Here is a 14,135-nt window from a genome sequence, read left to right as displayed (position 1 = left end):
TTAAAGATTCCTTTTTCCTGTGAAATAAGAACTGTGAGTAGACTGAGCCCTCCACTGACCCTTGCCCGTGTCCCAGGACATCTCCATCTTCTCTCCATACATTCCCCTCTCCTAAGTCTGAATTTCATCATAAAGATTTCAAAGCTGTTCTCGCTGACCCCTAAGGTTCCTTTTCCCTCCCTGTCTGTGACAGGGGTCCCAAGCCCCCATGATCAGACATGCTAAGTTTTGACTTATGCTTGATTTTATGTGTTAAAGCCATGTTAATTCATGCCACCTTCTTCAGCTTGGCTCTTAATTTGGTTAGCTTCACAATATGTATATTTTTTCTAGCATGTTTCTGAGAGTGGCTGTACCATACCTTCTGTGCTCTCCTCTATCCCTCATTCTTCAATTTTCTTATTCAACACCCTTCCATAATTCGCTAGTGGTTAATGACAGTATGTTGTGTTTGCTTAATTTTTGTCATTTAAATGGAAATTCCACATATTTTGTCTTATCTAATGCAAGGGACAAGATTAAGAGGCTGGTGTGTATACTTATGTGTGTGGGCAGGTGGAAGGGAATTTGGTAGCAATGAAAGAGAAGATGTCTAACTCACTTTTTAGAAGAGAAAATCGAAGGTTTCTGGTAAAATATCAAAGTTCCTACATTTGTTGGGCTTGAATCTATGTCATATTTCTACGCCAAGAATTTTTTTTTTATGAAAACACCTCTTTGTCACTGCCCATAGATAAAGTTAAATTTCTTCTTGATATTAAGTTGTCTTCACAGTAACATCTCCTGCTACTCCCCAAATGGCCTCACTGCCATTCCAAATAAAGGCCATCCAAGATAATTACCCCTGGTAATGACTTTAATTCAGTCTCTAGATACACAATGGAATGAATATGTATCTAAGTATAAATTGAAACAACTCTGGGAGACATAGAACACGAATCTCAATTTCAAATTTAACTTCTTTATGAACACTGTAATTGTATATCTTTGCCAAATGACAGTAGATGAGGCTCCCTTCTTAGAGAATAAAAAATATGACAACTCAGGAAACGCTAACTGAGTGCTTAAATGAATGAATGGATAGCCAAATAAGGGTCTGTAGTCCAGGAAGAATGAGAGGCCACTGTTCTTGGAGGGAAGATTTGGGTAGAGTGGCCAGAACTGAGGCTTCTGGAGAATCTGAGGCAGTTGCACACATCTATGTTCGTGGGGAGGAGACCCAGAGAGAAAAGGCAGAGGAAACTGGTGACAAGAGTGCAAGGAAAACAAACTTTCCTACAATGATTTCCCATCTCCCACACCTAGGGTGACCTTTCTCGTACTCTCTCCTCTTCCCTCCACCACTTACCTCAGCAGACTCCGTAGTTGGGTTGGAAGTGGTGGTTTAGCAATACCATTAGAATTTAGGGCCTAAAAAAGAGGATAAACTTGGGCCACTAAGAGCTCATTATCAGCTCTGAATGGTTCTCCCCTCTCCTCCTCAGAATGGGAAGCTGGAGCCTGATGGCTTTAGCTTTCCTTAATCTTTCCAGAGGAGCCCTGTTGGTACAGTGGTTAAGAGCTTGGCTGCTAACCAAAAGGTCAGCAATTTGAATACACCAGCTGCTCTGGGTGAAAGACGTGGCAATCTCCCTCCATAAAGATTACAGCCTTGGGAACCCAATGGGGCAGTTCTACTCTGCTCTACAGGGTCGCTATGAGTCAGAATAGACTTCATGGGACACAACAACAACAATCTTTCCAGGGCCCCAGGCCGTGCAGAGGTTTGCCGAGAATGCAACGAGTTCTCATTGCCAATGCTCACTATTATCCAGGAAAGTGTCCTTCCTGAGTAGCTGACTACAAGGTTCTACCAAAGAGGAAAGGCAATAAAGCACTGACACAGAGAGAGCTCAGCAAGAGGACACACAGAAGGGAAGAAGATTCAAAGTGAAAGGACATCTTTAAAGAGACAGGAAAAGAAGGTTGGATGATTAGAGAGAACCATAACTAGACAAAGCTGGGAAGAAGGAGGGAAAATCTTCAGAAAAATCATACCTGGCCTACCACCTCCTTGCTTTTTCTGGTACAAAATGCACCTGTTTTTCTGTCCTGTCAGATAGATGAACTTGTCTGAGATCAGTAATTCTTTACATAAAAGAGAACAAATTCTTCTAAGGTTGAAGTATAGGAACACAACATAATATGTGTTTTTCTTGTAGGAAGCCACAAAATAGGCAAGAAATAGAGCAGCCCAAACTCTTGATAATCTCAGTGGAAAATCTTCAGTATCCCTATCCTTGGACTTCTTCTCTACAAGCCACAGTGGAAATATTCAACACAAGAAGTGCAGAATTTCTCTTATTTGATCTTGAGCCCTGTCACTTAAACATCTCCATTTATTTCTCATTGTGAATCTAAGCATAGTACTGAAGGTATAAGAAAAATTCAGATCTATCCTTTCAGAAAGGCACTTGTATTTAAAATGTCAGTGTGCCACCCAGCAGGGCCTGGCAACCCAAGAGACATCTGGCCAATGATGTGAAATTGCAGCCTGAAACCAGATTTTAGTTCATTATCTAAGTAAAGGGAACTGTTGAAGAGGCACAGGGGATCCTCTAGCATGTAGAACTTTTAGATTTTTTGAGTTGACCCAATATTTTTAACCCTCTGAGAAATTTATTGGGGATTGTCAGTAAATAAGATATTCTTCTTGCTCTTGAAAAACTTACATTCCAGGCAGAGATCTTACCTACGTGTCTAAAATGTTATTCTTTATGAGAATAAATTCAGTCCAAACCAGCTGTTTTGAGTTTAATTTTATCTCATTGTATTGACTGAATGATTCAGCTAAAATTTTTTTTCTGTAAGTTGTCTATTATTGAAATGCTATGATTAAAAAAAATAGTGATTATATATATATTGATGCTTGTTAAGATATATATCTTATACATGTATATAGCTTATACATGTTCTCTTTCAAATATTTACTTTTTTTCTCTAGTCAGTGTGATATTTGCCCATAAAATGAAACTTATAATACATTTTTTTATTTTGCTTTAGGTGCAGATTTACAGAGCAAATTAGTTTCTCATTAAATAATTCATTCTCATTAAACGATTCATACACATACTGTTTTGTGACACTGGTTGCCAACCCTGCTATGTGTCGACACTGTCCCCTTCTGTTTCCGTTTCCATTTGTTGAGCTTTCCTTTCCCCTCCTGCCTTCTCTTCCTTGCCCCTCGGCTGGTGTGCCCATTTAGCCTCATAAGTATGGTTGAGCTATGTGTATCATTATTTGTTTTATGGGCCTATATAATCTTTGACTGAAGGGTGAACTTCAAGACTGGCTTCAGTATTGAGTTAAAAGAATGTCTGGGGCCATACTCTCAGGGTTTCTCCAGTCTCTGTCAGACCTGTAAATTTGGTCTTTTTTTGTGAGTTTGAATTTTGTTCTCCATTTTTCTCCCACTCTGTCTGGGACCCTCTATTGTGATCCCTGTCAGAACAGTCAGTGGTGGTATCCGGACACAATTTAGTTGTGCTGGACTCAGTCTGGTGGAGGCTATGATAGTTGTGGCCCACTAGTTTTTTGGACTAATCTTTCCCTTGTTTCTTTGATTTTCTTCATTCTCCCTTGCTCTAGACAGGGTAGGACCAGTAAAGTATCTTAGATGGCCACTCACAAACTTTTAAGACCCCAGACAGTACTTATCAAAGAAGAATGTAGGACATTTTTTTAAATAAACTTTCTTATGTCAGTTGAGCTAGTTGCTCCCAATACCATGGTCCCCAGCCCTCAGTCCAGAAATTTGGTCCCTTAGGGAGTTTGGATGTGTCTATGCAGCTTCTATGACTCTGCCTTCGTCAAGTTGTGCTGACTTCCCCAGTTTGTGCACTGTCTTACTCTTTACCAAAATTATCACTAACCTGTTTTCCAGTTAGTGTTTTCCTTTTTCCCCTTTTAACCATCAAATATTGTTTCTTTCTGTGTGTAAACATTTTCCTGAGTTTTTATAACAGTGGTCTCATACAATATTTGTCCTTTTATGATTGTCATACTTCACTCAGCATAATGCCCTCCAGATTTATCCATGTTGTGAGATGTTTCACACATTCATCATTTTTCTTTATTGGTGCTTAGTATTCCATCGTGTGTATGTACTGTAGTTTGTTTATGCACTCACCTGTTGATGGGCACTTAAGTTGTTTCCATCTTTTTGCTATTGTGAATAATGCTGCAATGAACATGGGTATGCATGTGTCTATTTGTGTGATGGCTCTTATTTCACTAGGATATATTCCTGGGAGTGGGGTTGCTGGATCATATGGCATTTCTATTTCTAGGTTTTTGAGGAAGCACCGTATCATTTTCCAAAATGGTTGTACCATTTTGCGTTCCCACCACAAGTGCATAATATTTCCAATCTCCCCGCAGCCTCTCCAATATTTGTTACTTTCTGTTGTTTTGATATATGCCAGTAATGTTGGGGTGAGACGGTATCTTCTGGTAGTTTTGATTTGCGTTTCTCTAACCGCTAGTGATCATGAGCATTTCCTCAAATGTCTGTTAGGCATTTGAATGTCTTCTATGATGAAGTGTCTGTTCATATCCTTTGCCCATTTTTTCATTGAATTATTTGTCTTTTTGTTGTAGAGGTATTGGATTTTCCTATAGAATTTAGAGATTAGAACTTTGTCAGACATGTCATAGCCAAAAAATTTTCCCAAGTCTCTAGCTCTCTTTTTACTCTTTTGATGATGTCTTTTGATGAGCATAAGTGTTTAGTTTTTAGAAGATCCCAGTTATCTAGCTTATCTTCTGGTGTTTGTGTATTGTTAGTTATGGTTTGTACCCTATTTATACCTTGAATTAGTGCCTCTAGCATTGACCCTATTTTTTCTTCTATGTTTGTTATAGTTTTTGGTTTTAAATTTAGGTCTTTGATCCAATTTGAATTAGTTTTTGTGTATGGTATAAGGTATGGGTCCTGTTTCATTTTTTTACAGGTGGATATCTTGTTTTGCCAGTATCCTTTGTTAAAAAGACTGTCTTTTCCCCATTTAATGGACTTTGGATCTTTGCCAAAGATCGGGTGACTGTAGGTGGATGGATTTACATCTGGGTTTTCGATTCTGTTCCATTGGTCAATGTGTCTTTCATTGTACCAGTACCAGGCTGTTTTGACTACCATAACTGTGTAGTAGGTTTATGATACATTTTTGGCAACTAGTTTTCTACATCTAATTGTAGAATACACACATACATATATATGTGTGTGTGTGTATATATGCTAGTTGAATATACATTATATTATTACATATATTAGTTGAAGATATACATATATCATATGCAATATATGGTATATAGTATACATAAATATATTATTTGAAGATATATTTTAGTTGACAAGATTACTTTTATCTCAATTATGATACTGAAATTACAATTAAGAGCTTCAGAGGGCTCCTTAGATGTTAGGTTTTTACAAAACTGTTTGAGTCATTGATTTGTATAAGCTCCCAAGGGGCACCATCAAAACCTTGATGGCTTATAAATACAGTAATGAGAGTTTGGTCACAAGTCATGCTGAATATTTGGAGCTCTTCTTTTATATTACATAATAAAATGTCATAACTCTTAAGAAACTTGAAACTATATAGATGATACAATATTTTCATTTTACCTTAATGGCATTTCTTTTTTATTTATTAATGGCTGTAAAATTGGTATAGAATTAGAAATTTAACTTCTGTTTAGAAACATACAGCTGAATTTCCTAATTCATATGTCTGTAAACAATTTATTTGCCCATATCATGTGGCAGTCAAATTTTTTCTGGGCAACTACTTATCAATGGCCTTTTGAATGCCTGGAATGAGCTACAAAGATAATTATGACTACAATTATGAAAGAGCCTGCGACCTACAGGGATTTCAACAGCTTAATGAGGGTCAGACCTATGACAGAACAGTAATGAAGCAATATGTTAAGTACTGCAATGTCAGTGTGCACAACATAATATTAATATAGACAGATGACATTTCTTACTCAGCAGCTGGAAGATGAGTGGTCAAGTGGATAATATGAACAAAGTTCAAATAAGTGAAAAGCAGCAGGATTCCTGTGGGGGTAAAACACAAGTTTAGTGATTTGAAACTGAAATTGATTAGAGATGAGGCCCTAGAGGTAGACAGAGGTAGATTATGTGTGGTTTTACACACAGTGCTAAATAAAGTAACTTGGGATACCTAAGTGCTAGGCATAAATGTTTTAAGTTTTGAAGAACATAGACATATTAGCATTTTTAGATTTAGCACTTTATCTTACACATGGAAGATGGATTTGAAGGGTGCAGAACTGTGGGCAAAGAGATTGACTAGGAGGTTGTTTATAATTTGATTCTGAACTAATGAAGACCTAAATTAGGGACATGGCAAAAGAGATGGAGAACTTATAAAGAGTTAAGACTAGTAGTTCTAACCATTGATGAATGCTTATGGCAAATGAGAGAGAGAAGTCAGGGTTATATCCATGTTTTAAACTTGAGGGACCTGATGGATGCTAGTGTCACCAAATAATATAAAGATTGCTTCCAGCAAAGTGGTGAACTTGAAGTACTGAAACACTACTGTTATGCAACTTTTATATCTTGTCAATCAGATATGATATAAGAAAAAGACCTTAAACTGATAAAGAAAGTAAGAGAAATACTCTGAGGCCACAATTAAAGTAAAAGCCCAAGTTCAGGGGGATAAGTGAGCACTAAATGATCTGCTAACCTGGGGCATTCATGGATCTGCATGGTCTTGAGCAGGAGTTAACAAACTATGGCCACAGACCAAGTTTGGCCCACTGCCTGCTTTTGTAAACAAAGCTTTACAGAAATACAGTCTTGCTCCATAATTTACTTATTGTCTATGACAGCTTTACTTATTGTCTATGACAGTAAGACAGCAAAGGTGAGTAGCTGGGACAGAGACTCTATGACTGTAAAATCTAAAATATTTTCTATCTGGGCCTTTACAGAAGTTTGCCAATTCCTGGTGTAGAGCTATACTGTCTAATATGGTGGACCTTGGGGACAGGCATTGATTAAAATTAAATAAACTCAATTCCTCAGTTACATTAGCTACATTTTAAGTGCTCAACAGGTGCATCAAGCTAGTAGTTGCTGTATTGGATAGTGCAGATGTAGAAGATTCCATGGTTGCAAAAGTTCTGTTTGACGTCAGGGGTCTAAAGTTTAGATGATCAAACAGCATTGCGGATAAGACCTTGGGTCTATGTAGTGAGAAGTCTGATAGAAGACCAATGGACATAAAACTGGGACCTTGAAAGACCTACACTCTCTGTAAAAGGAAAAAAAAAAATCCGTTAGGGGGAGAAAGCATGGAAAATGGTCCATCTTAACCATGATTCTAGGAGGATGCTAAATAAAAAAGAAAAGAGAATGCAGACTAAAGGTAGGGTTGTTGCTATATAATCAGGGTAATGGAGGAAAATTATGCCACTCAAAAGGTCACTGGGGTGTCTGTTGGTGCTGCAGTTACAGAAGCCACATTTACATAAAGGCATAGAAATGAAGATCTCAGATGCCTCAGGCATGAAATTTTGGATCATTCAGCAGAAGTGCTAACTGATGGTGAAAGGAAACTCTAATGAGTTTTAGAGGAGGGAGATGATAAATATCGTTTATGGTTGAGGGACATAGGTTGTCAACTCTTCCTCTACACTACACAGATTCATAGATGCCCAAGAGCTGTAACTCCCACTAGCCCTCTTTTCTGAATTGTGGCAGATAGAGTTAAACCACCCAGATTCCACTTCAAGGAAGGACTTGCCATCCAGATGCAGGGAGTGTGATCACTGGGCAGACTTCAGGTCCTTCAGGGTCAGCCTCAGCTACAGGGAACTACCTCGCCCTTCCACAGACAGGCCATAACATTGATTGAGTAAAGCCCAAAACAAACAAACAAAACCATTGTGAACTCGTCGATTCGTAGCAACTCTATACGACAGGTGAGAACTGCCCCGAAGGATTTCCAAGGAGCAGCTGGTGGATTCAAACTGCTGACCTTTTGGTTAGCAATCAAGCTCTTAATCATTGTGCCACCAGTAGGGCGTAAATGCCTGGCCCTTTGGACGGATGTGGGACAACTATGATGGTTAATATCCACTCTAGATTCCCCGTGGGTTGTGCAAAGATTTATCAGGTCTGTATCACAGTTTAATTCCTCTCTCTGCTCAACCATGCTTACTGTCTTATTTTCATAGCTGTTAATTCCTAATAAACAGCTTGAATCCCAAACTTCAGCTCAGCATCTGCTTCTGGAGAACTTTGGTTATGACATGTTAGGTCTTCTTTAATATATTTTAAATAATTTTTCTCTTTAAAGATATAACATATTTCATTACATTTCTGGGTACTATTTTTTTTGCTTGCTTTCAATGGTATCTCTTTAAAATTATATTTGCTAACTGGTTATCTGGACTTTTAGAATTATGAGCAATACACTTCATCTGTTGTAAAGTTCCCCCATAACATCTTTGTGTTTGATATTAATATAATAGTTTGGTCCCTATCTATCTCATGTGTTTTTCCATTCTTTGATTTTCAATTATTGTATGTCCTTATGTTTTAGAAGTATCTTTTGAAAACTGCATGGATATTTTTTCCTACAGCCTAATGATTTTGTCTATTGACTAGAAAATTAGACCATTTATTTACACCTAGTATTTTGTTAACCGTGGAGTTCCTGGGTGGTGCAAATGGTTAAAGTGCTCAGCTGCTAACCAAAAGGTTAGAGGTTTGAGTCCACCCAGAGGTGCCTCAGAAGAAAGGCCTGAAAATCTACTTCTGAAAAATCAACCATTAAAAATCCTGTGGAGCAAAGTTTTACTCTGACTCACATGGATTGTCATAAGTCTGATTTGACTCAAAGGCAACTAGTTTTTTGTTTTTTTTAATGATTATTGTGTTGTTGTTGTTGTTAGGTGCTGTCAACTCAATTCTGACTCATTGTGACCCTATGTACAACAGAATGAAATACTGCCTGGTCCTGTACCACCGTTACAATCATTGTTATGCTTGAGCCCATTGTTGCAGTCATTGTGTCAATCCACCTTGCTGAGGGTCTATCTCTTTTTTGCTGACCCTGTAATTTACCAAGCATGATGTCCTTCTCCAGGAACTGATCCCTCCTGATAATATGTCCAAACTATGTGAGACATAATCTCGTATCCTTGCTTCTAAGGAGCATTCTGGTTCTGCTTCATCCAAGACAGATTTTTTTATTCTTTTGGCAGTCCATGGTATATTCAATATTCTTCTCCAACACCACAATTCAAAGCTGTCAATTCTTCTTCGGCCTTTCTTATTCATTGTTCAGCTTTTGCATGCATACGAGGTGATAGAAAACACCATGGTTTGGGTCAGGCACACCTTAGTCTTCAAGGTGACATCTTTGCTTTTCAACACTTTAAAGAGGTCTTTTGCAACAGATTTGCCCAATGCAATGCCTTTTTTGATTTTCTGACTGCTCTTGCCATGGGTGTTTCTTGTGGATCCAAGTAAACTGAAATCCTTGACAACTTCAATCTTTCCTCCATTTATCATGATGTTGCTTACTGGTCCAGTGGTGAGGGCTTTTGTTTTCTTTATATTGAAGTGTATTCCATAGTAAAGGCTATGGTCTTTTATCTTCATCAGTAAGTGCTTCAAGTTGTTTTCACTTTCCGCAAGAAAGGTTGTGTCATCTACATATCTCAGGTTGTTAATGAGTCTTCCTCCAGTCCTCAAGCCCCATTCTTCTTCATGTAGTGCAGCTTCTTGGACTATTTGCTTAGCATACAGATTGAATAAGAATGGTGAAAGGACACAACCCTGACATACACCTTTCCTGACTTTAAACCACACAGCATCCCCTTGTTCTGTTTGAATGACTGCCTCTTGATCTATGCACAGGTTCCTGATGAGCACAATGAAGTGTTCTGGAATTCCCATTCTTTGCAATTTTACCCATAATTTGTTATGATCCACACAGTTGAATGTTTTTGCACAGTCAATAAAACACAGGTAAGCATCTTTCTGGTGTTCTCTGCTTTCAGCCAGGATCCATTTGACATCAGCAATAATTTCCCTTGTTCCACATCCCCTTCTGAATCTGGCTTGAATTTCTGGCAGTTCCATGTTGATGTACTGCTGCAGCTGCTTTTGAATGATCTTCAGGAAAATTTTACTTGTGTGTGATAGTAAGATATTGTTGGATAATTTCCACATTCTGTTGTATCACCTTTCTTTGGGATGAGTACAAATATGGATCTCTTCTGGCAGGTTGGTCATCTAGCTGTCTTCCAAATTTCTTGGTATAGAGATGTGAGTGTTTCCAGCGCTGTATCCATTTGTTGAAACATCTCAATTGGTATTCTGTCAGTTCCTGGAGCCTTGGTTTTTTACCAATGCCTTCAGTGCAGCTTGGACCTCTTCTTTCAGTACCATTAGCTCTTGATCACATGCTAACTCCTGAAATGGTTGAACGTCGGCCAATTCCTTTTGGCAAGGTGACACTCTGTATTCCTTCTATCTTCTTTTGATGCTTCCTTCATCTTTTAATATTTTCCCCATAGAATCCTTCAATATTGCAACTCGAGGTTTAAATTTTTCCTTCAGTTCTTTCAGCTTGAGAAATGCTGAGTGTGTTCTTCTCTTTGCATTTTCTGTCCAGGTCTATGCACATTTCATTATAATACTTTGTCTTCTTGAGCTACCCTTTGAAATCTTCTGTTCAGCTCTTTTACTTCATCATTTCTTCCTTTCACTTTAACTATCTGAATCTAGAGACCATCTCAAGAATAGCTTTGACACATTGAATGCTAATGACCACTTGAGTTGTGGAATGACATCAAGGCCACAATAGACAAAGAAAGCAGGAGGTAATTAAAAAGACAGGAAGGGAAAAAAATAACAAAATATATGCCAGAATAGACTCTGAAAGTTGCTCTTGAATGTAGAGTAGCTGAAGTGAATGGAAGAAATGATGCCTTACCTTAGGCCAAAGAAAGCAAAGCAGGCCTTGAATACCCTATTGTCTGTGGAGGATGATAATACTTTTAGAGTTTTCTGGAGAACCAATAGAGAAGAATCCTCTTTTGTGAGATACTATTAAAAAAAAAAAATTTTAATAGCCAGATGAAAAGTCTTCATAACTGACCATTGGAACAAAGTGAGTTTGTCAAGGAAACTTGAAAAAAATGCAAACTAATATTAAGTAAATTCAGTAATTTCTACCTCTTTTAATGCACCTTTCACTTAATTGCAAGGAGCCCTAATGGTGCAGTGGTTTATGCACTTGGCTGCTAACCAAAAGGTTGGCGATTTGAATCCACCATTTATTCCACAGGAGAAAGATGTGGCAGTCTGCTTCCGTAAAGGTTACAACCTTGGAAACCCTATGGTTCAGTTCTACTCTGTTCTATGGGATCGCTATGAGTCAGAATCAACTCGAAGACAATGGTTTTTTGTATTCACTTAATTGCAGTGAATTAGACTATTATAAAATCTTGATTAAACAAATCAGAAGGAACTTAAGAATGGATTTGTGTTTTTATAGGTAAAAATGAATTATTAAATGAGAATAATGCATTTCTGGCTGTACTTCTGGAGTGCAACCAGAACACTCCTTAGAAACAAAAATGGTGAGACTATGTCTCACATAGTTTGGACATGTTATCAGGAGGGATCAGTTCCTGGAGAAGGACATCATGGTTGGTAAAGTAGAGGGTTAGCAAAAAAGAGGAAGACCCTCAACGAGATGGATTGACACAGTGGCTGCAACAATGGGATCAAGCATAGCAATGATTGTGAGGATGGTGCAGGACCAGGCAATGTTTCATTTAGTTGTACCTAGGGCCACTATGAGTTGGAACTGACTTGACAGCACCTAACAAAAACAACAGCAATGCAATGACCTTAGAACCAGTAAACCACCATCCGCTTTACAGGGAGATCAGTTGCTTCACCGCTGAAAGAGGAGAAAAAGATGGTTTCAGGATTCACTTGTGATGAGATGAAAACCAGATTATTTGTCTGACATATATCTTACACACTGAAAAGAAAATACACCCTGATGAGATCAGCTAAAATGGAGAAAATATAAATCCCCTATACGGTGAATGAAGACTATATGAGAAAATGAAGTTTCTAGATCTACACAGACTTTGCCACCATGCTGCACATAACAGCAAAGCTCCTGGAAATTTTATCTGAGCCTGAAATGTGCATCAAAATGCTGACTGTCTTTGCAGAACTTTTAGTTCTTTATGCCTGTCTACTATGGCCACCCAAGTAGAATTCTTTATCTTACTCCCTTCTGACTCCATCTATGATTTTTCTCTCCCATTGATCCACAACTTCATATTCTTATCAAATTTATAACTCAGTGTGTTCACCAAGGTTAATTAAAATAAGGATAGATTTATGACACTAACGATTTTACTAAAGGCAAAGCTTAAGGCAAATGTTTTAGACTGAGAAACATGAATCAGTATGTTTATAACAAAAGCATTCTAGCTAGATTAAGATGTTTATTTAATAACTTAAATAATTAAGGTGAACTATCTCCCTACCATAACTTTGTGCCATTCTCTCAGGTACTTCTCATTTAGCTTTCAGTGTCAGACATTGTGGGTAGTCAGGAGTACTCCTTACTCTAAACTCACCCAGTGTCTTGTTGTGTGCAGCTTTATCCCAATGCTCCACCAACCTCTTGTCTTTATTTAAGCACCTGATATTTTGCAAATACTTCTTCAAAGTTTTTCTCACAGCTGCCTTGACCTCCTTGTTCTTCAGGCTGTAGATGAGGGGATTCAGCATGGGAGTGATCACACTGTACTGAACAGAGAAGATCAGCTCTATGAGGGAACCTGAGTTTGGCATAAGATGACGGAGCGCACCTGAACCATAGTAAAGTGTCACTGCAGTGAGGTGGGAGGAACAGGTGGAGAAGGCCTTGCTTCTGCCTGATGTAGAGCTGATCCTCAGGATGGTGGAGATAATGTGTGCGTATGAAATGAAAACCAAGAGGAAGGTTACCAGTCCATGCAGGAGAGTGGAGCAAAGCAAGACAATGATGTTCCTGGAGACATCAGAGCAGGACAGAGGGAGGATAGAAGACATCTCACAGACAAAATGGTAGATGATTTGAGCCTCACAGAATACCATGTTCAGAGCTAGCAGGATATTGATGAGTGCATCCAGAAAGCTCAGTCCCCAGGAGCCCCACACAAGCTGCAGATACAGCTGTTTACTCATGATCTGTCCATACAGCAGAGGGTGGCAGATGGCAGCATAGCGGTCATAGGCCATGGCACAGAGCAGAAGGAGTTCTGTTCCTCCAGTGATAAACACAAAGAAGACCTGGGTCAGGCAGCCCTCAACTGATATGGTTTTCCTCTGAGACAGGAGGTTCTCCAGCATTTTGGGTACAGTGACTGAAGAGAAGCAGATATCAACGAAAGAAAGGTGACTCAAGAAGAAGTACATAGGGGTGTGGAGGTGCAAATCAGCCCTAATCACCAGCAGCATCATGAGGTTTCCCATTATGGTCAGAAGGTAAGTCACCAGGAAAAGCACAAAGAGGAAAGCCTCAATATGGGGGTCGTCTGACAGCCCGAGGAGGAAGAACTCTGTGATGGTGCTATGGTTCCTCAATGCCATTTACAAAGGCAGTTCTCTAGAAATAATTAAAAAAAAACATGGCAGTCAAGGTTCTACTCCTCAAGAAATGTTCTCAATGCATTGATTCTGTTCTCATGTAACTATTATTCAGTAAACATTTTTAGTTCCTACTATGGCCTTTTTTTAAAATCTTTTTGGTGGTATAGCCTAGGTTTTGTGTTAGTCACTTGGAGCATAAGGTAAATGACATATGGCCCCTGCTCTTATAATGGTTCTAGTCCATTGAAGTACATGAAGACAGGACAGTATAAAACAATGTAATTTGTACAAAGGGAGCTCGAAATGTGATTTAGTGGAGGATCAGTAATAACAGTTCATTGTGAGACTTTGAGCAAAACTGTTCAGTAGAAGAATTCTTGCCTTCGATGCTGGAGACCTGGTTTCAAAACCTAGCTAATGTACCTCATATATAGGC

At 38.6% G+C, this 14,135-nt stretch overlaps 1 protein-coding gene across 1 annotated transcript; it reads right to left on the bottom strand.

Moving 5' to 3' along the window:
• Window positions 1-12,640: 12,640 nt before the first annotated feature.
• LOC126076316 (olfactory receptor 8S1-like) lies at window positions 12,641-13,699 on the bottom strand. Its single transcript, XM_049884871.1, has one exon. The coding sequence runs from the start codon at window positions 13,697-13,699 to the stop codon at window positions 12,641-12,643; it is 1,059 nt and encodes a 352-aa protein (XP_049740828.1).
• Between the last annotated feature and the right edge of the window lie 436 nt (window positions 13,700-14,135).

The sequence above is a fragment of the Elephas maximus genome, chromosome 4, assembly GCF_024166365.1.
Source record: "Elephas maximus indicus isolate mEleMax1 chromosome 4, mEleMax1 primary haplotype, whole genome shotgun sequence".
Lineage (NCBI taxonomy): Eukaryota > Metazoa > Chordata > Mammalia > Proboscidea > Elephantidae > Elephas > Elephas maximus.
Note: the sequence above shows the minus strand (reverse complement) of the source record. Positions and strands in the feature narration are given on the sequence as shown.